This window comes from Chiloscyllium punctatum, chromosome 37, assembly GCF_047496795.1.
Source record: "Chiloscyllium punctatum isolate Juve2018m chromosome 37, sChiPun1.3, whole genome shotgun sequence".
In the NCBI taxonomy this organism is placed as follows: Eukaryota; Metazoa; Chordata; class Chondrichthyes; order Orectolobiformes; family Hemiscylliidae; genus Chiloscyllium; species Chiloscyllium punctatum.
The window spans coordinates 53,689,421-53,714,906 of NC_092775.1; the positions used below are offsets into that span (position 1 = coordinate 53,689,421).

Below are 25,486 nucleotides of genomic sequence, written 5' to 3' on the forward strand. Positions count from 1 at the left end.
GAAACAGGCAACATCCTGGTAAACCTCCTCTACACCCACTCCAGTGTAATCATATTCTTTATATCATGTGGTTTCTAGACCTGTACACAATACTGTCACTGTGGCCTAACCAACATTTCGTACATTCCAGCATCACCTCCCTGTTCTCAAACACTATGCCTCGACTAATGACAGCAAATATCCCATATGCCTTCTGAACCACTTTGTTTACCAGTCCTGAAACCAGCAATTAGACATGCACATGAAATCCCTCTGATTCTTGCTAATTCACAGGGTCCTACCATTTATCATGTATTCCCTTACCTTGTTTGTCTTGCCCAAGTGGATACTTATCCAGATTGAGATCTTCACTTTCTGAATACCAGGTTGGCATGCAATGTTCTCTTTAAGTTGCACAGTTCCAATCTCGGAGTTCCTCACAGTTAATAAACCTAGAAGAAATATATTCATGGTATCATCATATTTCACAGATAGTAACTGAAATATAAAAGGTCTCATACTCCATCATACTCCACACTCACTTGAAGCATAACATGCTCCTGTCTGCTGGCTCTGTGTATTTAATAACAATGTTAGCCCAGACACTTATATTCCTGAAAATGTAATATTGGTATTTATTTATTATAAATGTCCATTGAATTCCTCAGCAGTATCCAGTTTCTTATGTTAGAGGAGATAACATAAACATTGCTGCATCAGGAGTTAAACATCTTCTTCAAGACAAACTCTCACCACCAGGTAAGGAGTTGTATATTACACCATGATCCACATTAAAGAGAATAAAACAAAACTGCTGCCGGTAGTTCAAGGTGGTGATATTTAAGGTATTTAGAGCTGGGCAACAAACTTTGGAGTTGCCAGGGAAACCCACATCCAATGAATGAATAAAACTAACAAACTTGACAAAGTAACATTTTGATACAAGGAAGAAAGTTTTAACAATGTCTTCTAGCACAATAATGCCTCTACTTCCTCAGGAGGCTAATAAAATTCAGCATGTCCATAAAGGCTCAAACCAACTTTTATAGATGCACCATAGAAAGCCTTCTATCTGGGTGCAGTATGTTTGATATGGCAATGGCTCTGCCAAGGATTGTAAGGAACTACACAGAGTTGTGAATGCAGTCCATCATACCAGCTGACTTCCCATTCATTGACTCCATAAGACCATAAGACATAGGAGCAGAAGTTAGGCCATTCACCCCATCGAGTCTGCTCTGCCATTTAATCATGGCTGATAAGTTTCTTAACCCTATTCTCCTGCTTTCTCCCCGTAATCCTTGATCCCCTTGACAATCAAGAACCTATCTATCTCAGTCTTAAAAATACAGTCTTAATGGCCTGCACATCCTTCTGTGGCAGTGAATTCCACAGATTCACCCCTCTCTGGCTGAAGGAGCCTCTCCTTATCTCTGTTCTAAAAGGTCTACCCTTTACTCCAAGGCTGTGCCCTCAGATCAGAGTCTCTCCTACCAATGGAGGCATCTTCCCAACATCCACTCAAATTTCAATTAGATCCCCCCTCATCCTTCTAAACTCCATTGAGTATAGACCCAGAGTTTTCAAATGTTCCTCATATGTTAAGCTTTTCATTCCTGGGACCATTCTCGTGAACCTTCTCTGAACACACTCCAGGTCGAATACATCCTTCCTGAGATACAGGGGTCAAAACTGCACACAATGCTCCAAATGTGGTCTGACCAGAGCCTTATAAAACATCTACACTTGTTACTGCCTTGGAAAGGCAGCTAACATAATCAAAAGCCCCTCCCATCCTGGTTATAATCTCTTCCAGCTTTTTGCATCTGGCAGAAGAAATAAAAGATTAAACACATGTACCAGATTCTCAGGATGTACAAGAGGGCATAGGTTTAGGGTGAGAGGGGAAAGATATAAAAGAGACCTAAGGGTCAACTTTTTCACACAGAGGGTGGTACGTGTATGGAATGAGCTGCCAGAGGATGTCATAGAGTCATAGGGATGTACAGACCCTTTGGTCCAACCCGTCCATGCCAACCAGATATCCAAACCCAATCTAGTCCCACCTGCCAGCGCCCGGCCCATATCCCTCCAAACCCTTCTTATTCATATACCCATCCAAATGCCTCTTAAATGTTGCAATTGTACCAGCCTCCACCACTTCCGCTGGCAGGTCATTACATACACGTACCACTCTCTGCGTGAAAAGGTTGCCCCTTAGGTCTCTTTTATATCTTTCCCCTCTCACCCCAAACCTATACCCTCTAGTTCTGGACTCCCCGACCCTAGGGAAAAGACTTTGTCTATTTATCCTATCCATGCCCCTCATAATTTTGTAAACCTCTATAAGGTCACCCCTCAGCCTCCTACGCTCCAGGGAAAACAGCCCCAGCCTGTTCAGTCTCTCCCTGTAGCTCAGATCCTCCAACCCTGGCAACATCCTTGTAAATCTTTCTCTGAACCCTTTCAAGTTTCACAACATCTTTCTGATAGGAAGGAGACCAGATTGCACACAATATTCCAACAGTGGCCTAACCAATGTACTGTACAGCTGCAACATGACCTCCCAACTCCTGTACTCAATACTCCGATCAATAAAGGAAAGCACACCACCCGCCTTCTTCACTATCCTATCTACCTGTGACTCCACTTTCAAGGAGCTATGAACCTGCACTCCAAGGTCTCTTTGTTCAGCAACACTCCCTAGGACTTTACCATTAAATGTATAAGTCCTGCTAAGATTTGCTTTCCCAAAATGCAGCACCTCGCATTTATCTGAATTAAACTCCATCTGCCACTTCTCAGCCCATTGGCCCATCTGGTCAAGATCCTGTTGTAATCTGAGGTAACCCTCTTCGCTGTTCACTACACCTCCAATTTTGGCGTCATCTGCAAACTTACTAACTGTACCTCTTATGCTCATATCTAAATCATTTGTGAAGCAGGAGAATCGACGTTTCAGGCATAAGCCCTTCTTCAGGAATGAGGAAGGTGTGCCAAGCAGGCTAAGATAAAATGTAGGGAGGAGGGACTTGGGGGAGGGGTGTTGGGAATGCGATAGGTGGAAGGAGGTTAAGGTGAGGGTGATAGGCTGGAGAGGGGGTGGGGGCGGAGAGGTCGGGAAGAAGATTGCAGGTCAAGAAGGCGGTGCTGAGTCCGAGGGTTGGGACTGAGATAAGGTGGGGGGAGGGAAAATGAGGAAGCTGGAGAAATCTGAGTTCATCCCTTGTGGTTGGAGGGTTCCTAGGCGGAAGATGAGACACTCTTCCTCCAGGCGTCATGTTGCCATTGTCTGGCGATGGAGGAGGCCAAGGACCTGCATGTCCTTGGTGGAGTGGGCATCTGCAGTCCTCACTTTCTCCAAATCATTTGTGTAAATGACAAAAAGTAGAGGGCCCAGAGCTGATCCTTGTGGCACTCCACTGGTCACAGGCCTCCAGTCTGAAAAACAACTCTCCACCACCACCCTCTGTCTTCTATCTTTGAGCCAGTTCTGTATCCAAATGGCTAGTTCTCCCCATGTTCCGTGAGATCGAACCTTGCTAATCAGTCTCCCATGGGGAACCTTGTCGAACACTTTACTGAAGTCCATACAGATCACATCTACCCCTCTGTCCTCATCAATCTTCTTTGTTACTTCAAAAAACTCAATCAAGTTTGTGAGACATGATTTCCCACATACAAAGCCATGGAGGCTGGCACAATTGCAACATTTAAGAGGCATTTAGATGGGTATATGAATAGGACGGGTTTGGAGGGATATGGGCCGGGTGCTGGCAGGTGGGACTAGATTGGGTTGGGATATCTGGTCGGCATGGACAGGTTGCACTGCAGGGTCTGTTTCCATGCTGTGCATCTTTATGACTCTATGTCTCTATAACAGTTTCATTCCTGTTGTTATTAGACTTCTGAATGGACCTCTCAAATTTTAAATTTTGTGCACCTTCTCTGCATCCATAACATTGTATTCCCGCTCTGTTCCATTACTCTAAAGCACTTTGTATGGTATGATCTGAAATAAATTAAATCAATTAAAGAGATTCTTTCCTTACCCATTTTATAAAAAGACAAATAACAGCAGGAGCACTGCTGGATCTATTAAAGGGGAGAACAGATGGTGAAGTAACCATATAGGGACATCCAACTACAACCAGAGCTAAACAACATTCTGAAAGAATTAAGAAAAATCAAGAGCAAACTGAAAAGACATTGATTTGAAAGAATGCAACTGGAGCAAAAGCAGAAGCATTTCATGATAAATAACTAAATGGTAAGGTGTATAAAATTGTAATCAGTGCAGTCCAAGAGGATTTAAAACAAAATTGTTCACAGAATGTAGGCATCACAAGTTGAGCCAGCATTTATTGCCCATGCCTATTTGCCCCTTGAGAAGGTGGTGGGGCACTGCCTTCATGCAGGGGATTGGGGGTCATGCACTCACAAGGATAGAGAACTGGCTGGCTGAAACAGTCAGTATAAAGGTGTCTTTTTCTGAACGTAGACAATGACTGGTCAGATATTACAGGGACCAGTGATGGTGGGGTTGGTGGTGGGGGGGAGATCCCAGTTGTATATTAATGATTTAGATTTGGAAACTGAATATAATATCTCCAAATTTGCAGACAAACACCAGGCTGAGGGGAAGGGTGAATTGCTTCAGTGCCATTTTGACAAGTTGAGTGAGTGGACAGATGCATGGCAAATGCAGTATAACGTGGATAAATTTGAGTTTGCCCACTTTGTTAGTAAAAACAGGAAGGCAGATTGTTACCTGAATAGGGATAACTTGTGAGAGGGGAGTGTGCAACAAGACCTGGGTGTCCTGAAAGGAAGTTTACAGGTGCTGCGGGTAGCGATGAAGGCTAAGGATACGTTGGCCTTCACAGTGAGATGATGTGAGTACAGGTGCAAGGATCTTTGGCTGCAACTGTACAGGGCTTCGGAGAAACCACACCAGAAATATTGTGTGTAGCTTTAATCTCCATATGTGAGGACTGATGTTCTGGTTATAGAGGGAGTGCTGTAGACCAATTCCTGGGATGGTCGGACTGGCATATGAGAAGAGGTTGAGTTGGTTAGGATTATATACTTCGCAGTTCAGAAAAATGAGGGTGAATCTTACACAATTCTATCAGGATTAGGTTGGGTAGATGCAGGAAGGAAGTTCCCAATGGTGAAGGGATCCAAAACCAGGGGTCACAGTCCAAGGACACAGGGTAAACTTTTTAGCAGGAGAGGAGGAGAAATGTTTTTCACCCAGAGAGTGGTGAGTGTGTGAAATTTGCTACCACAGAAAACAGTTGAGGCCAAAACATTGTGTGATTTCAAGAAGGAGTTGTAATATGGTACTTAGGACTAAAGGGATCAAAGGATATGGGAACCAAGCAGGAACAGGGTACTGAGTTGGATGATCGGCCATGATCGTAATGAATGGTGGAGAGGGCCCAAAGGGTTGACTGGCCTACTCCTGTTTCTATTTTCGGTGTTTCTAGGACAGAAATAGAAAATAGTGGTTAAAGGTATCTATTGGTATGAAGTCAGAAGTCACATGATACCAGGTTATAATCCAATAGGTTTATTTGAAATCACAAGCTTTCAGAGCACAGCCCTTTGATCAGGTAAAGTGAGAGGGAAGTACACACAATACAGAATTTATAGGCAGAGAGATCAAGGGCAGAGAGATCAAAAGATCATACAAATGGTATAAGTGGAGTGTCAAATAGTAAGTCTCCTCAGTTGACCAAGGATGTTAGATGGTGTGAGTAGAGTGTTAATAGCTGAATTGCAACTGACGGGATGACCTATAATCTGATCAAATGAGCCGGAGGAATAATTGCAAAAAATTAAAAACAAAATGATGCTGGAGATAAACCAAATTGCTGAAAAAACATGGAACAAAACAGTCGGCGCTGGAAAAGTCCAACACATATGGCAGCATCTGTGAAGAAAAACCAGAGGAAGGGTTATCGGACCCGAAACTTTAACTCTGATTATCCCTCATGGCCGTCTTCATGGGTAAAGAGCTTGGCTGTCAGTTTCTGCTCAGCGATTCTGCATTGTATATCTCAAAGGCCACCTTAGAGGTTGCTTACTCAAAGATTGGAGCTGAATGTCCTTGCCCACTGAATGTTCCCAAACTGGAGTGGAAGATTCCTGTCTGGCAATTGTTGCACAGTGTCCAGTCATCTGTAGCTGTAGCACCTGCAAGGTCTTGCCAATATACCATGCCTCAGGGTATCCTTGCCTGCAGTAGATCAGGTAGATAACATTGGCTGAGTCACAGGAGTATTTGCTGTGTACATGGTGAGTGGTGTTCCCACGTATCATGGTAATATCAATGCCGATGAGCTGACATGTCTTGCACAGGTTGCCATAGCAGGGTTGTGTGGTCTGTCTAAGGTTTGGCAGTTTATTGAAGACAAGATGTGCAGGCATAGGGATGACGTTGGCAAGATGTTCATTGTCATCGATGACATGTTGAAGGCTGTGAACATGGCATAGTCTCTCCGGTGGCCTTCAAAATACACAACACAGAATCGCCGAGCAGAAACTGATAGCCCCAAGTTCCGTACCCACGAAGATGGCATCAATTGTGATCTTGGGTTCATGTCACACTACATGTGACCCCACCACGCTGTTCTGTATCGGTAAAATCTTCCATACTGTCCTGTTTTGACACCATCACGGTGATAAATAACCTTCATTAGTTTGTACAGTTTTGGGTTGCTTATTACTTTAGCTAGACCTTTAGCATGTGATTCTTATGTCTTTCATGTTATTCCAGTCAAATAAAAACAGAAAGAACTGCACATGGTGTAAACCAGGAGCAGGGGCAGGGCTTGTTGGGGGTGCTCAGCGGGTCTGGTGGCATTTGTGAAGGAAAATCAAAATTAACGTTTCGGGTCCAGTGACCCTTCCTCTGGTTTTTCTTCATAGATTCTACTGTACCTGCTGGGCTTTTCCAATGGCTACTGTTTTTGTTCCATGTTATTCCAGTCATTTGGTTTGTCTCCAGCACCACCTCATTTTAAAATTTTTTTGTGATTATCTTTCTGCCTCATTTAATCGGATTATGGGGCATCTCTTTGGTTGTTATACAGCTATTGACACTTTACTCAGACCATCTGACACCTTTGTCACCTGCAGAGACTTGTTATTTGATGTTCCACTCACACCAGTTATATGATCTTTTGATCCCTCCGCCTATAAATTCTATGTTCTGTGTGCTTCCCTCTCACTACATGATGAAGGGTCTACAATCCGAATACCTGTGATTTGAAGTAAACCTGTTGGACTATAACGTGGTGTCATGTGATTTCTGACTGAGTCCATTCCAGTCCAACACCAGCATCTTCTAGGAGAAAGTGAGGACTGCAGATGCTGGAGATCAGAGCTGAAAATGTGTTGCTGGAAAAGTGCAGCAGGTCAGGCAGCATCCAAGGAGCAGGAGAATCGACGTTTCGGGCATGAGCCCTTCTTCAGGAATCCTGAAGAAGGGCTCATGCCCGAAACGTCGATTCTCCTGCTCCTTGGATGCTGCCTGACCTGCTGCGCTTGTCCAGCAACACATTTTCAACACCAGCATCTCCACATCTTTTGGGATTAGGTAATGATGAGATGTTGTGTTCCACAAGGATTACTGCTGAGACTGCAGTTGTTCACTGGCTTTGACATGGGAATCTGAAAACTTTGGGACTGTTCTGCTTAAAGCAGAAGAGTATTATGGAAGAATACTGAAAAAAAGTGAACTGATTCTCGGAATTGGTGCGTTATTGGAAAATTACCTTCAATACATTTGATATTGCAAAAAAAAGTAGAGTTATAGCTTACCAAACATGGTTTCATCCAAAGCCGGTGAGAGATGTAAGTAAAACCTGCCATGATCCAAAGACAGCTGCATGAACCAGTGTGGGGCCTACACCAATGTCCCAATCCTGACTAAAGATTTGAAATGGGAATCATTGCAGCAAAGGAGAGAGAAAAATAGATCAGCACTGTTCTGTAAAATAAGATGGTGATGTTCTGTAAAATAAGCTGGCGATGTTCTGTAAAATAAGCTGGCGATGTTCTGTAAAATACACTGGAGACGGTCTGTAAAATACACTGGCGATGTTCTGTAAAATACACTGGCGATGGTCTGTAAAATACACTGGCAATGTTCTGTAAAATACACTGGAGATGGTCTGTAAAATACACTGGCAATGTTCTGTAAAATACACTGGCGATGGTCTGTAAAATACACTGGCAATGTTCTGTAAAATACACTGGCGATGGTCTGTAAAATACACTGACGATGGTCTGTAAAATACACTGACGATGGTCTGTAAAATACACTGACGATGGTCTGTAAAATACACTGGCGATGGTCTGTAAAATACACTGGAGATGGTCTGTAAAATACACTGGAGATGGTCTGTAAAATATGGAATAGATCAGTGGCAATTAACAGAGAGAAAAATCTGATGCTTTCCAGCCAAGACGAAAAGTGAGGCAGCCATTCAGACAAACTACAAAGAGCATTTGCTTCTAAGATAGTGAATCAACTGTCTTTCTTCTCAAGGCCCATTTCCCCAGAGGAAAGCAAATACTAATAACTCCAATACTGGCTGCATTTAAGACCCACTTTCAGATGATTTCTGTTTAAAGGTTTCTTTGTCAGGTTTACCACCTCAGCAGCTCACGCAGCTCAGCCAGCACTACCCATATAATATTGGCACAATATAAAATACAGTCTGTAATGCTGACAAAACTAAGCAGGACCAGAAGCAGGAGAAAAAGTGTGAAGTGGTAAATATACCTGTAAGAAGAAAATGAAGGCACGCACTCCTTCAAAACGATGTCTCTGGGTGGAATAGAGGGACATAGAGTCATAGAGCCATAGAGATGGGCAGCATGGAAACAGACCCTTCAGTCCAACCCGTCCATGCCGACCAGATATCCCAACCCAATCTAGTCCCACCTGCCAGCACCCGGCCCATATCCCTCCAAACCCTTCCTATTCATATACCCATCCAAATGCCTCTTAAATGTTGTAATTGTACCAGCCTCCACCACTTCCTCTGGCAGCTCATTCCATTCACGTACCACCCTCTGTGTGAAAACATTGCCCCTTAGGCCTCTTTTATATCTTTCCACTCTTACCCTAAACCTATGCCCTCTAGTTCTGGACTCCCCCACCCCAGGGAAAAGACTTTATCTATTTACCCTATCCATGCCCCTCATAACTTTGTAAACCTCAGCCTCCGACGCTCCAGGGAAATCAGCCCCAGCCTGTTCAGCCTCTCCCTATAGCTCAAATCCGCCAACCCTGGCAATATCCTTGTAAATCTTTTCTGAATAGAAAGCAGGAGACAACAGCTTCGCTTCACTTGGAGGTCGCCACTGATGATGTTACCTAGCCAGGTAATGAAATGTCTGGATATCAAACCTACAGCTCAGCGAGCAAACCTACACCCTTATTGAGGTTTACAAAATTATGAGGGGCATGGATAGGATAAATAGGCAAAGTCTTTTCCCTGGGGTCGGGGAGTCCAGAACTAGAGGGCATAGGTTTAGGGTGAGAGGGAAAAGATATAAAAGAGACCTAAGGGACAACTTTTTCACACAGAGGGTGGTACGTGTATGGAATGAGCTGCCAGAGGATGTGGTGGAGGCTGGTACAATTGCAACATTTAAGAGGCATTTGGATGGGTATATGAATAGGAAGGGTTTGGAGGGATATGGGCTGGGTGCTGGCAGGTGGGACTAGATTGGGTTGGGATATCTGGTCAGCATGGACGGGTTGGACTGAAGGGTCTGTTTCCATGCTGTACATCTCTATGACTCTATGACTCTATAAACCTCTTTCCCCTCTCACTCTAAACCTATGCCCTCTACTTCTGGACTCCCTGAACCAGGGAAAAGACTTTGTCTATTTATCCTATCCATGCCCCTCATAATTTTGTAAACCTCTATAAGGTCACCCTTCAGCCTCCAACGCTCCAGGGAAAACAGCCTCAGCCTGTTCAGTCTCTCCCTGTAGCTCAGATCCTCCAACCCTGGCAACATCCTTGTAAATCTTTCTCTGAACCCTTTCAAGTTTCCGATAGGAAGGAGACCAGAATTGCACGCAATATTCCAACAGTGGCCTAACCAATGTCCTGTATAGTCGCAACATGGCCTCCCAACTCCTGTACTCGATACTCTGACCAATAAAAGAAAGCATACCAAACGCCTTCTTCACTATCCTATCTACCTGTGACTCCACTTTCAAGGAGCTATGAACCTGCACTCCAAGGTCTCTTTGTTTAGCAACACTCCCTTGGACCTTACCATTAAGTGTATAAGTCCTGCTAAGATTTGCTTTCCCAAAGTGCAGCACCTCACATTTATCTGAATCAAGCTCCATCTACCACTTAGGGTGATCAGTGAGATAAAGATTTCCAAATATAGTGCTGCATGTTAATGAGACCATTAAAGATGTGAAATACAACACTGGGGCTGAAAGACAGAATTAAAAAGCAACAAAATTATGCTAAATAGTGTGAAACTTAATTCGACCATACTTGGTGCACTGTGTGTATTTTCGCCTATATATCTTCAAGGTGCTAGACAAGTATCAAAAACAAAATTAGATCAGTACCAGAACTCAGAGGTTCTGTTTATCAAGAAATATTAAAACAAATTTTAATATTTTTGAGGAAAAGAGAAGATTGAGGAATGAGCTGGCATGGGCTCTTTGTTTGGGTGGACACAGATTTCCACTTTCAGCTTTTAAAAAAATCCTCATGGGATGAGGTCATCACTGACCAGGCCAGCATATATTGCCTACCCCTAATTGCTCAGAGGACAGTTAAGAGTCAACCACATTGCTTTGGGTTTGGAGTTACTTATCGGCCAGACCAGGTAAGGATGATAGTTTCCTTCCCTGAATGACATTAGTGAACCAGATGGGTTTTTCATTACAATCAATTCATGGTCATCATTAGACTCTTGATTCCAGACCTTTATTGAATTCAAATTCCACTATCTGCCAGGGTGGGATTCAAATCCAGATGCTCAGGATATTACCTTGGTCTCTGGGTTAATGGTCTCTATCACTAGGCTATCATCTCCCCTTTGCTTAATTCCCAGCAAAAAACACTATTGTTGTAAAGAAGGAAACTTGACAGAAACAAATAAACACAAACTTATTTTTCCAGAAAAATGCACCACAGCAATCAGAAATACAGCCCCTAAAAATAAAATGGCTCATTGATATACCTAATAACTAGAGAATGGTCTCAGTATTGAACTTGCTATGACATGGAGTAATCAAGACAAATCACAAAGATCGATCAGCATGTGGGAGTATAGGACAGTGATGGAATTAGATGAAGGATGATAAGAGGTGCTTGTGTGGAACATAAAGGTCAGTACCAACCTGTTAGCCTGACTGCTCTGTTTCCATCTTGTAAACACCATGTAATATTGCAACTTAAAGTCCTCATTTGCTATGATATAGAACTGCAGTCCACATTCACTACTGGACAATATTAGCATTCCTCATCGATTATCACAAGAAATACAGTCTGCTTTCACAACGTTACCAAACTTTCATTTGATAAAACACCATTGCTAAAACAGTTATTTCTTATCTTTCAAAAGTCTCACTAAAACTGCAGTTGCACCTTAGTACTTGCCTTGCTGCTCCTGGTCAGGTCTGAAGCCAAACTCGGAAATACATTGGGTGTTTTCACAGCGTCAAAAGGTGCTGAATAATGGAGTGAATATTGACAAAGAAAAGTGTCAGTTAATGAACGAGGGGTCCCAGCAACAACCATTATTTTACAGCAAAGAGAACTCATGACAGAAACAAAATATGTGCAACTACCTCTGACATCTGTCCTATATCTATCACTCCTCAATTCATAGCTTTAAATTGAGGGGTGTTGGATATAGGATAGATGTCAGATGTAGTTTCTTTACTCAGAGAGTAGTAGGGGCGTGGAATGCCCTACCTGCATCAGTAGTAGACTTGCCAACTTTAAGGACACTTAAATGGTCATTGGATAAACATATGGATGAAAATGGAATAATGTGGGTTAGATAGGTTTCAGATTGGTTCCACAGGTTGGTGCAACATCGAAGGCCGAAGGGCCTGCACTGTGCTGTAATGTTCTATGTTCTATATGCAAACTGCAGGAAGGATGGTTCCAAATACAAATAGGGGCAATTGTACCAACCTCAGGGGTGGCACGATGGCACAGTGGTTAGCACTGCTGCCTCACAGCACCAGAGACCCAGGTTCAATTCCCACCTCAGGCAACTGTCTGTGTGGAGTTTACACATTCTCCCCGTGTCTGCGTGGGCTTCCTCCAGGTGCTCCTCCCACAGTCCAAAGATGTGCAGATCAGATGAATTGGCCATGCTAAATTGCCCATGGTGTTAGGTGAAGGGGTAAATGTGGAGGAAATGGGTCTGGGTGGGTTACGCTTCGGAGGGTTGGTGTGGACTTGTTGGGCCTGTTTCCACACTGTAAGTAATCTAATCTAATATGAACTGATTTTCAGATTGAATTATGCTTAGTTTTGTGTTTTGAAACAAAGCAAATTTCTGGATGTTGGAAAAGAGAAATCACATGCATTGATACTTGGAGACTCTGACCCTAAAACTCTGCAAGGGTCTCTGCTCATCTCCATCTGTAACTTTGTCAAGTTTGTTACAACTGTGTATGATATCTTTATATGATATATGATACTTTTATATAGAAGACTAATCTGTCTCAAAATGGACACATAATCCTATAGGGTGGCTCCTAGGATTCCCAAGCCTCCCCCGTTGATTCATTTCAGTAAGAAAAGCAGATAGATTAATGTGTTTTATCAGCATCAACCACAAATGGAGATTTTAGATTTGCTTAACCCTTGGACAACCTGACAGGTGCTTCTAAAAGTATGAGAAATGAAGGCTTCTGAGGAAAATGGGAGACTGAAAGAATCATCCCTCATACACAGAAAATTCCAGAATAACTTGCTTTCTGGTCGAACACTGATTCACCAAAAGTTAACATAGTAGCCATCTTTGGGTCTGAACTGCATAAGACTCGAAGAGACACCATTCCATACACAACAAGAAGGGTTCAAGAAACAGGATCAGAGACGGGGTTCTGAACAAGGAGAGAAAACAAAGAGAGATAATTGAGTTATATCAAAAAAATCCTTGCAGAAGCACCTATTATGTTTACGCTGACTTTCTGAAGAGCATCCCACCGAGACCCACCCCAACCCTGTAACCCTGCATTTTCCAAGGCTAATCAACCTGAACACTACGGACAATTTATCATGGCCACTTTATCCACTTCACCTGCACATCGTTGGAGTGTGGGAGGATACCAGAACATCTGGAGAAAACCCATGCAGACACAGGGAGAATGTGCAAACACCATACAGACACCTGAGGATGGAGTCAAACCCACGTCCCTAGTGCTGTGAGGCAGCAGTGCTAACCGCTAAGCCACCTTGCTGTCCCATAAAATAAAAAAAAGCAAGTGCTGGAGAAGTTCTGCAAGTCAAGCAGCATCTCATAGAGTCATAGAGATGTACAGCACGGAAACAGACCCTTCCATCCAACTCAACCATGCCGACCAGATATCCCAACCCAATCTAATCCCACTTGCCAGCGCCTGGCCCACATCCCTCCAAACCCTTCCTACTCATATACCCATCCAAATGCCTCTTAAATGTTGCAATTGTACCAGCCTCCACCACATCCTCTGGCAGCTCATTCCATACACGTACCACCCTCTGTGTGAAAAAGTTGCCCCTTAGGTCTCTTTTATATCTTTCCCCTCTCACCCTAAACCTATGACCTCTAGTTCTGGACTCCCCCACCCCAGGGAAAAGACTTTGTCTATTTATCCTATTCATGCCCCTCATGATTTTATAAACCTCTATAAAGTCACCCCTAAACCTCCAGGGAAAACAGCCCTAGCCTATTCAACCTCTTCCTGTAGCTCAAATCCTTGTAAATCTTTTCTGAACCCTTTCAAGTTTCACAACATCTTTCCAAAAGGAAGGAGACCAGAATTGCATACAGTGGCCTAACCAACGTCCTGTACAGCCACAACATGGCGTTCCAACGCCTGTACTCAATACTCTGACCAATAAAGGAAAGCATACCAAACACCTTCTTCACTATCCTACCTACCTGCGACTCCACTTTCAAGGAGCTGTGGACCTGCACTCCAAGGTCTCTTTGTTCAGCAACACTCCCTATTAAGTGTATAAGTCCTGCTAAGATTTGCATTCCCAAAATGCAGCACCTCGCATTTATCTGAATTAAACTCCATCGGGCACTTCTCAACCCATTGGCCCATCTGGTCCAGATCCTGTTGTTACCTGACGGAACTGTCTTCGCTGTCCACGTCATCTCCAATTTTGGTGTCATCTGCAAACTTACTAACTACACCTCGTATGCTCACATCCAAATCATTTATATAAATGATGAAAAGTAGTGGACCCAGCACCGATCCTTGTGGCACTCCACTGGTCACAGGCCTCCAGTCTGAAAAACAACCCTCCACCACCACCCTGTGTCTTCTACCTTTGATTCAGTTCTGTATCCAAATGGCTAGTTCTCCCCATGTTCCGTGAGATCTAACCTTGCTAATCAGTCTCCCATGGGGAACCTTGTCAAACGTCTTACTGAAGTCCACATAGATCACATCTACTGCTCTGCCCTCATCAATCCTCTTTGTTACTTCTTCAAAAAACTCAATCAAGTTTGTAAGACATGATTTCCCACACATAAATTTAACATTGAGTCCAATACAACTCTTCTTCAGAACTGAAAGAGGCCAGAACATGTTTTTATACAATAGGCAAATGGGGCGGGTTCCCAGTACAAAAGGCAGTGCTAATGGACCCATAGAGATATAAAATGATAGGTGTCAAAATAGGTCTGCTCTGCTCGGAGCAATGCCAATAAGATACAAAGACAGGTGGGTGAAGTTGGGCAGGGTGCCAGGTGGATGAGGTTGGGCAGGAGCAGGGTGTCAGGTGGACAACGTTGGGTAGAGTGTAAGTGGATTGCATTGGGTGTGGCTCCAAGTATATAAATTAGATAGGATGCTAGTAAGTAGGAGTCCAAGCTGGGGGGGAGCGGTGAGGAAATTAATGCTGAAGGAAGGTTGGGAGTTCAAGGAGAATTTGGATCCAGCAAGGTGGTTGGGGTCAGAGGGTGGCTGTGATGACAGTTATTCAACTAGGCTGAGAGCTGATAAGTTAGAATTGTCAGGTCCAGCAGGGAATGGAAAAATTCTTGGGCTTAGCTGGTGTCTGGTTGAGGGTGAGTGGGTTGGGTGGGGGTGTGCAGAGTGGTCCAATGCTGGGGATCATGTCAGTGGAGGGTAGGGTGTCAGATCCACTATTGAGGGAAGGAGCTGGCAAAAGGCAAGATGAAGAAAGGAGTCTGGTCCGGCCAGTCTGGGTCAGGGGTGTGGTATGGAATTATGTCAGGCTGGGTGAGAGTTGAATTGGTGAGTGATTGTTTAGAGTCCAAGAGTGTAATGAGTTATCTTGGGCGGGGGTAGTGTATGTGTGTGTGTCTGTGTGTGTCTGTGTGTGTTGGGGGATGGGGGGGGGGGGGGGGGGGGAGGGGGGGGAAGTGGTGTGCTTGGTTGGTTGTAGAATGGTCAATGGTGAGTCAGGGCCACTTTCATAGTCACCTAGTAGGGGTGAAGGGGAGATGTAGAGGGGGTTGAAGCCGAGGTAGGGGGAAGATGAGGTAGGAGGAAGGTGTGGGAGGGGGGGAGGGGTGAAGGGAGCCTGTGAGGTTTCTGACTTCAAGAAACTTTTTCCAAAGCCTTCCAGATGCAGGGGAATGGCTTGTAGCAAGTTCCAATTCCCACGGCTTCAGGTATAAATGGGATTCTGCATGATCCTGAAACACTCCTCACGTCTGCACTGCTCCAATAACTCTCTGGTCATTGGAATACTGGGTTGTGAACTCTATTTCTATCTACGTAGAGGTGGTAGGTAGTTACCCCTCAAGTCACCAGAACAATTCATCACTGTTATAAGTAGCTGCTGGGACACATCGCTGATACAACATATCAAAGGTGGCCGCGAACCAGTGTTGTACAAATGCAAGAGTTTCATTCGCTGGTCATAATCATGGGACAACACAGTGTCCATTGCACTAAAGACAGATCATGGTACAGTCAACTTTTATAGGAAGGGTTGAAAGGAGACATTTTCTGGTCTCCTGAGGGTGCAAGTGCAGAAAAGGTGATGTGAGGATAAATTCAATGAATACTTCGGTCTGGAAAGCACTGCTTAGAAATGTGGTGAAGGCATGTTCAAGTGAGTCATTCAGGAGGGAATTGGATTATTTGGATCGAAATTGGGTTTGGGGAAAATCGACGTTTCAGGCAAAAGCTCTTCATCAGGAATGAGGCAGGGAGCCTCCAGAGTGAAGAGATAAATGGGAGGAGAGAGTGGGACTGAGGAGAAGATAGCTGAGAGTACAATGGGTGGATGGAGATGGGGATGAAGGTGATAAAAATGTCAATTTTCCTGCTCCTCAGATGCTGCCTGATTTTCTGTGCTTTTCCAGCACCATTCTAATCTTGTCTCTGATCTCCAGCATCTGCAGCCCTCACTTTTGCCTAGTTGATTTTAACATTACTGTGAATCCTCTTGCAAGGGTGCCTACCTTGAAGAAGTTCCCCTCCTCTCTCTACAAGGAGTTCAGTGAGTCTCTCTCTCACTGCAACCCTCAGGACATCTCCTCTGCCCTGAAGCTCTTACCGATCACCTTCATCTCCACCTCTATTCACCTATTGTACTCTCAGCTACATTCCCCCCAGACCCCTTATCTCTCCATTCCTGAGGCTCCCTGCCTCATTCATGATGAAGGGCTTTTGCCCGAAACATCGATTTTCCTGCTCCTTGGATGACTTGCTGTGCTTTTCCAGCACCATTCTAATCATCACTGTAAGCAGCTTACCTGTATATTGAGTCCATTGCTGTTGTACATTGCTTAAGCCAGAGCTGGCAACTGAAATTCCGGTCTTACAACAATGGCTGTGCCTTTGCACAGTGGGGAAAGACAACTGTCTGAAGTCTTCCTGCTGAAATTAAATGGAAATCCACTCAAGTTATTGGACCTACTTGGTGTCTCGAATACATGCAAATATAGTCTGGTATAAGAAGTCGATGACTCTGATTTGTTTGGACAGAGTGAAACACCAGTGTTTGAGCAAATTACTGCAGATGCTGGAATCTGTACTGAAAACAACCAATGCTGGAGATCACAGTGGGTCAGGCAGCATCCATGGAGACAGAGCAAGATAATGCTTCAAGTCTAGATGAGTCTTCATCAGAGCTGAAGAAGAGTCATCTCGACTCAAAACGTTGGCTTGGTCTCTCTCCAATGTTTGTTTGTTTTCTTGAAATTTTAAAAAGACTGAGCCTTTGCAAAGGAAGTCTGGAGAAAGAAGCGGTGGTTTTTGTCGAGGTTCATATGGAGCAGCTCTGTGATGCAGGACTCTGTTCTCTACAGCTTGTTCCCTGGGACACAAACTGAGACAAACATTGACTATGCCTGGAGGACCACCAACCCAGTGAAAGATGTTCTTTAGCCTGCTTAAAACTTATTGATCTTCCAGCGTGACTGAGTGTTGCAGACAGGCGCATTCCAAAGTCCAGGAATATGTGCTGAGGAACACAATAAAACCTGGGGCAGCTGCCGCCCAGGCATGGTGGGGAAAGATGACCGTGAGGTCTTTCTGTTGAAGTTAAATGGGGATCCATTCAGTTATAGAACGCTCCTGGTGCCTCAGATATATGTAAATCTAAACTTGTACAAGTAGAAATGTCTTTGGATTGTTTGCTGGACAGAGGCAAACCCCAGCATTTACTTGTTTCTTCATCTGCTACTGGATAATTTATTTGTGAAATAGAAAGTACATCCCAAATGTACTTCACTGGATCCGGGACAGAGAAGTCGCCACATAAACGCAAAACTTCAGTCAGTTGTACTTCAGAGTGTCGGAAGGGTTAACCATTGCACGTCAGTTTGCTTGGGAAAAGCAAATGGTCCACGTTTACCTTCACATCTACCTTCCTGCAACATGCGCCTGTTGCCCCCAGTTGGGGTGTTAAATGAGGAGACCAGGTTCCATACAGTTACCCCTTAAACAGCAGAGAGCAGACTGGCGGGATTTCTGAACACACTTCATGTTCACACTGAGGGGAGATCTCTCACAGCAGACCCACAGTGTTTACCCGCGCTCTCCCTAAACGGTTAAGTTACACGCTGACTTTTTTTAAAAACTCGTCGTGATTCTTGGCAGTGGATCTCACAGCCTTAGCACGTTGTGGGATTGGTTGAAATGAGCTTGCCTTGGCCGCATTAATACCTTCCTTGTGTTATCACTGAGACTTACTGCACATTACCTGCGTCGTTCCACCAGACAGTGCTACTGTTCGGCTACCCGGAGAGTTGGCTCTCCCCCCCTCCCCCGGACAAGAGGATACTGTGAGGAGAAATAGTAACCAGGAGCTGGGACTCTCTGAATCCCACTAAACTCCGGGCATTGGAAACCCAGAGGCAGACTGCAGGACGTGGAATTGCTTCCTCTTCCCACCCTCACCCAAGAGCCTAAAACAGACTCCCTCCCACACTCTGCCTGAAACTGTCCCCTTCCCCACCTTCATTCAGAGACCATCCCCGAACATGATGTTTACTTGGTGATGGCTCTGGTCGCCCTGTGTGGATTAATCTTCAGATTGCTGTTGCCACTCAGTCTCCTGACAGGTAAGGCTTAACTGATTTTACTAATTCAACGAGAATGAAGTAGTTGTAGATTGAGAGTTAATACTTTTCAGCCTCTTAAAACTAACTGTACAGTTTAATCCCTAAACCCAACATTAGCCTCGTTGCTATTTGGAGTTGCGTACTGCCAGGTTTCTTCACTTCTGTTTTGGGTATATCTGGGAACAGAGGCTCAGAAAAGCTGCCTATTGGTTGTGTGTTTTCCCACAGACCATGTATGTGGCCAATTGGGTCTGTCAGGGTCGTTGGACCTGTGGCTCTGTGGAGCACATACATTGAACATAGGACAGTACAGCACAGGAACAGGCACCTCAGCTCACAATGGTTGTGCTGAACATGTCGTCAAATTAAACTGTTCCCTTCTTCCTGCCTTTGGTCCATATCCCTCCATTTCTTGCATATTCATGTGCTTATCTAAAAGTCAATTAAACACCCTTATCGTATCAGCCTCCACTACCACCCTGGTAGCACATTCCAGAGCCCCTCCTACTCTAATCAAAATTTGCCCCACACATCTCCTTTGGACCTACCCCCTTTCACTTTAAATGCATGTCTCCTAGTATTAGACATTTCAACTCTGGGAAAAAGAATCTGACCATTAACTTTACCTATTTCAATTTTATAGTCTTCTAGTAGCAAGTCTTCCCTCAGCCTTCACTGCTCCAGAGAAAAACAACCAGAGTTTTTCTAGCCTGTCCTTATATCTCATACCCTCTAATCCAGGCAGCATTCTGGTAAACCTCTTTTACACCTTCTCCAAAGCTTCCACATCCTTCCTGTAATAGGTCGACCAGAATTGAATGTAATACTCTCAATGTGGCCTAAACAAAGTCTTGTACAGCTGCAACATGATATACTCAATGTCCTGACCAATAAAAGCAAGCATACCCATACACCTCCTTTACCAGCCCATCTCCTTGAGTGGCCACTTTCAGGGAGTTATAGACTTGTACCCCAAGATCCCTCTGTATACAATGCTGTTCAGTGTCTTGCTACTAACTGCATAATTTTCATTAACATTTGATCTCTAAGTGCAGCACCTCACACTTACATGGATTAAACTCCATCTGCCTATATCTGCAGCTGATCTATATTCTGCTGTATCCTTTGAGAACCTTCGACACTATTCTCAACTCCACTGATCTTTGCATCATCTGCAAACTTACCAACCCACCCATCCATCTACATTTTCATCCAAGTCATTTATATATATCACAAACAGCAGAGGTCCTGGTACAGACCTCTATGCAACAGCAGTAGTCACAGACCCCCAGCCAGAAAAAAAAACACTCTTCCACCACTATCCTCTGCCTTCTAAGGGCAAGCAAATTCTGAATCCAAGCAGGCAAGTCATCATGAATCCCATATATTTTAATCTTCTGGATAAGCCTACCATGAGGAGCATTGGAAAAAGCTTTACTAAAATTCACATGAACAACATTCACTGTTCTACCTTCATCAATCACCTCCTCAAAAAAAAAATACATTCCCCCAAAGTTGAATTCTCCTACAACAATGAATTCTCATTTATTTGGAAGATGGAGCCAGGCCATGTTTGATGCTTTTCCCTCTTTTATGGAGGAATACAAAATCTGATCTGTTGTACACATGAACTTGAAATCAATTGAAAATGCTGGTTATATAAATTAGACCTCCCCAATGATTTCAGGCTCCCTATTACAGATCCATTCATGTCATAAATACTGAAACCTGTGTGTTTTGGCCTTTTAGTCACTTTTTTAAACAGCTGATGATACCCTCTAATTATCTTTGAAATACTGATGGACAATTGGTCTCCAATTACTTAACAACTAAGTAATGCAAATAATTTCAAATTAACCCAGTGCTGGTTTGAAGAATTAACCTCTAAATAATTGCAAAGTGAATTGAAAAATTAACCTCCAATTAATTGGCTTTCAGTTAGCCTTGGGTGTGATGAGAGATTGGCCTCGACCTAATGTTACAATCAATTGGAATGGAAATGAGATTGTTTGTTTGTGAAGTGGATGACTGATCCACATTTATCAGTTTCACACCCCAATATTAAACTTAAAATCTTCCTGGGCAAGCAGTGGAGATGCAGCACATGCCCTTTCATCCTCTCCCTCCTTATTGTCCAGGATCCATAACACTTAGAGTCATAGAGATTTATAGCATGGAAACAGACCCTTCAGTCCAACTCGTCCATGCCAACCAGATATTCTAAATTAAGCTAGCCCCATTTGGCAGCACTTGCCTCATATTCTTCTAAACCCTTCCTATTCATATACCCACCCAGATGCATTTTAAATGTTGTAATTGTACCAGCCTCCACCACTTCCTCTGGCAGCTCATTCCATACACGTACCACCCTCTGCGTGAAAAAGTTGCCCCTTAGGTCCCTTTTAGATCTTTCCCCTCTCACCCTTAACCTATGCCCTCTAGTTCTGGACTCCCTGACCCCAGGGAAAAGACTTTCTCTATTTACACTATCCATGCCCTCAAGATTTTACAAACCTCTATAAGGTCACTCCATAGCCTCTGAAATTCCAGGGAAAACAGCCCCAGCCAATTCAGCCTCTTCCTATAGCTCAAATCCTCCAACCCTGGCAATATCCTCGTAAATCTTTTCTGAACCCTTTCAAGTTTCACAACATCCTTCCAATAGGAAGGAGACTAGATTTGCACGCAATATTCCAAAAGTGGCCTAACCAATGTCCTGTACAGCTGCAACATGACCTCCAAATTCCCATAATCGAGAATGTGGTGCTAGAAAAGCACAGCAGGTCATGCAGTATCAGAGGAGCAGGAGAATTAACATTACGGGCATAAGCCCTTTATCAGCAATGATTCCTGATAATGCCCAAAACATCGATTCTCCTGCTGCTTGGATGCTGCCTGACCTGCTGTGCTTTTCCAACAGCACACTCTTGACTCTGATCTCCAGCATGTGCAGTCTTCATTTTCTCCACCTAACTCCTGTACTCAGTACACTGACTAATAAAGGAAACCATACCATATGCCTTCTTCACTATCCTACCTGCAACTCGACTTTCAATGAACTATGAACCTGCACTCCAAGGTTTGTTTATTCTACAACTCTCCCTAAGACCTTACCATTAAGTGTATAAGTTCTGCTGTGATTTGCTTTTCCATAAAGCAGTACCTCACATTTATCTAAATTAAATTCCATCTGCCACTTCTCAGCCTCTAGGCCCATCTGATCAATATCCCATGATACTCTGAGGTAACCTTCTTTGCTGTCCACTACACCTCCAATCTTGGTGTTATCTGCAAAAGTACTAACTATACCTCCTATGTTCATATTGAAATCATTTATATAAATGACAAAAAGTAGTGGACCCAGCACGGATCCTTGTGGCACTCCAGTGGTCACAGGCCTCCAGTCTGAAAAGCAATCCTCTACCACCACCCTGTGTCTTCTACCTTTGAGCCAGTTCTGCATCCAAATGGCTAGTTCTCCCTGTATTCCATGAGATCTAACCTTGCTAACCAGTCTCCCATGGGGAACCTTGTCGAATGCCTTACTGAAGTCCATATAGATTACATCTACTGCTCTGCCTTCATCAATCCTCTTTGTTTCTTCTTCAAAAAAACTCAATCAAGTTTGTGAGACATGATTTCCCACACACAAAGCCATGTTGACTTTCCTGAATCAGTCCTTGCTTTTCCAAATACATGTAAATCCTGTCCCTCAGGATTCCCTCTAACAACTTGCTCATCTATCGATAGTTCCCTGGCTTGTCTTTATTGCCCTTCTTAAACAGTGGCACCACGTTTGCCAACTTCCAGTCTTCCGGCACCTCACCTGTGACTATCGATGTTACAAATATCCCTGCAAGAGGCCCAGCAATCACATCCCTAGCTTCCCACAGAGTTCTAGGGTACACCTGGTCAAGTTGCGGGGATTAATCCACTTTTATGCATTTCAGGACATCCAGAATTTCCTCCACTGTAATATGGACATCTTTCAAGATGTCACCATCCATTTCCCCACATTCTATATCTTCCACATCCTTTTCCACAGTAAACACTGATGCAAAATACTCGTTTAGTATCTGCCCCATCTCCTGGGCTCCACACAAAGGCCGCCTTGCTGATCTTTGAGGGGCCCTATTCTCTCCCTAGTTACCCTTTTGTCCTTAATGTATTTCTAAAAACCCTTTGGATTCTCCTTAACTCTATTTGCCAAAGCTATCTCATGTTCCTTTTCGCCCTCCTATTTCCCTTTTATGAATATTCCTATTGCGTTAACCTAAGGCTCCTGTCTATACCTGACATGTGTTTCTTACTTTTTCTTAACCAAAATCTCAATTTCTGTAATCATCCAGCATTCCCTTGCACCTTGCACACTTTCTCTGGACTCTTGTTATCTAATTTCTGAAGGCTTCCGATTTTCCAGCTGTCCCTTTACCTGCGAACATCTGCCTCCAATCAGCTTTTGACAGTTTTTGCCTAATACTGTCAAAATTAGCTTTCCTCCAATTTAGAACTTCAACTTTTTGATCTGGTCTCTCCTTTTCCATCACTATTTTAAAACTAATAGAATTATGGTCGCTGGCCCCAAAGTGCTCCCCCACTGACACCTCAGTCACCTGCCCTGCCTTATTTCCCAAGAGTAGATCAGGTTTTGCATCTTCTCCAGTAGGTACATTCACAGATTGAATCAGAAAATTTTCCTGTACACACTTAACAAATTCCTCTCCATCTAAACCCCTAACTTCAGGCAGTCCCAGTCTATACTTGGAAAGTTAAAATCCAACACCATAACCACCGTGTTATTCATATAGATAACTGAAATCTCCTTACAATTTCCCACTGACTATTTGTGGATCTATAATATAATCCCAATAAGGTGATCATCCCTTTCTTTTATGTCTGTTCTACCCAAATAACTTGCCTGGAAGTATTCCCAGGAATATCCTGCCTAAGTACAGCTGTAATGCTATCCCTTACCAAAAACACCACTCTCCGTCCTCTCTTGCCTCCCTTTCTATCCTTCCTGGAGCATTTGTATCCTGGAACATTCAGCTGCCAGCCCTGTCCATCCCTGAGCCATGTTTCTGTAATTGCAATGATATCCCAGTCCCATGTTCCTAACCATGCCCTGGGTTCATCTGGCTTCCTTGTTAGTCCTCTCGCATTGAAGTAAATTCAGTTTAATTTATCAGTCCTACCTTGTTCATTGCTTTGTTCTTGCCTGCCCTGACTATTTGACTTGCTTCTTTTCTCAACTGTACCAGTCTCAGATTGATCTCTGACCTCACTATCTCCCTGGATCCCACGCCCCTCCCACCCCCCACCCCCAACCCCCTTTGGTCCCGTTCTAATTCAGGTACAATCCATCTTTCTTGTACAAGTCATGTCTACTCCAGAAGAGATTCCAATGATCCAAAAATGTGAACCCTTCTCCTATACACCAGCTCCTCAGCCATGCATTCATCTGCTCTATCTTCCTATTCCTGCCCTCACTAGCTCGTAACACCAGGAGTAATCCAGATATTACTACTCTCGAGGACCTCCTTTTTAAATTTCTGTCTAACTTTCTATATTCTCCCTTCAGAATCTCATCCTTTTCCCTTCCTATGTCGTTGGTTCCATTGTGTACAATGACCTCCTGCTGGCCCCTCTCCCCTTTGAGAACATTCTGTACCCTCTCTGAGATATCCTTGATCCTGGCACCAGGGAGGTAACGCACCATTCTGATTTTTCGCTGCTGGCCACAAGAGTCCCCAATCATAATCGATCACTTGGATCCTGACGTACTCCTCATTACATTAGAGCCAGTCTCAATACCAGAAACTTGGCTGTTCGTGCTACATTCTTGAGAGTACATCGCCTCCAACATTTTGCAAAACAGCTACACTTGTTTGCAATGGGGATAGCTACAGAAGACTCCTGCCTACCTGCCTAGCTCTCCTAACTTTCCTGGAGTTAACCCATTTATGTGACTGTATCTGTGGCTTTTCTCCCTTCCTAAAACTGCCATCCATCACACCCCCAGCTCTTGTAAATTCCTCACTGCCTCAAAGTGTCACTTCAACTGATCCATTCGATCTAATATGATTTGCAACCAAAGACACTTCCTGCAGGGATAATCCTCAGTAACATGGAAACTCTCCCTAAACTCCCACATCCGACAGGAGAGTATACCACTCTACTAAAGGCCATCTTTGCTCCTTCACAATCTACAGACCCAGAAAAAAGCACTGTCTTTTTGTTCTTTTTAAAAAATGTGCTCCAGTTTAGCTTAATACTTATGGTTTATAAAATGTAATCAAGAAACAGATCTCGATAAAACACATAATCAAGAAAGAACCCACTCTCCTCACTACTGTAGACTTACAGCGAGGTTACATGTTAAAAACTATGCATTTATCTGTTCCTGTGCTGTGAGCTCTCCCACATAGGTTCCTCCAAGATCAGTTGTGAATTTCGCTGTTTGTTATGTTTTCCTAGATGCACTCTGATGTCCAGAGATACATTAATTCAAACAGCAAAGGCAGATTCACTGCTGTGTTAGTTAGCAGGGTAGGTTTCTTTCTCTCTATCCTTCACGAACACTGTGCTGCCTTTTGTCTGTCCTTCTCCCTTTTAAAGTGCTGGTGTTTTGACTTTTCTTTTCTCCAAAATTCCAAAACAATGCAACAGCATAAAAAACATAATTGCAGCTTGTGGAATTCAAGGAAATCACCTCCAACTTCTGAAA

At 43.7% G+C, this 25,486-nt stretch overlaps 1 protein-coding gene across 1 annotated transcript in view; it reads left to right on the top strand.

Annotated features, from left to right (window-relative positions):
* Positions 1 to 25,486, top strand: part of LOC140462783 (piezo-type mechanosensitive ion channel component 2-like) — a 423,249-nt gene that overhangs the window by 121,644 nt on the left and 276,119 nt on the right. Inside the window, exon 15 of the mRNA XM_072556051.1 lies at positions 18,664 to 18,759. Within this exon, the coding sequence (XP_072412152.1) occupies positions 18,664 to 18,759 (96 nt within the window). The remainder of the gene's footprint in view (positions 1 to 18,663; positions 18,760 to 25,486) is intronic.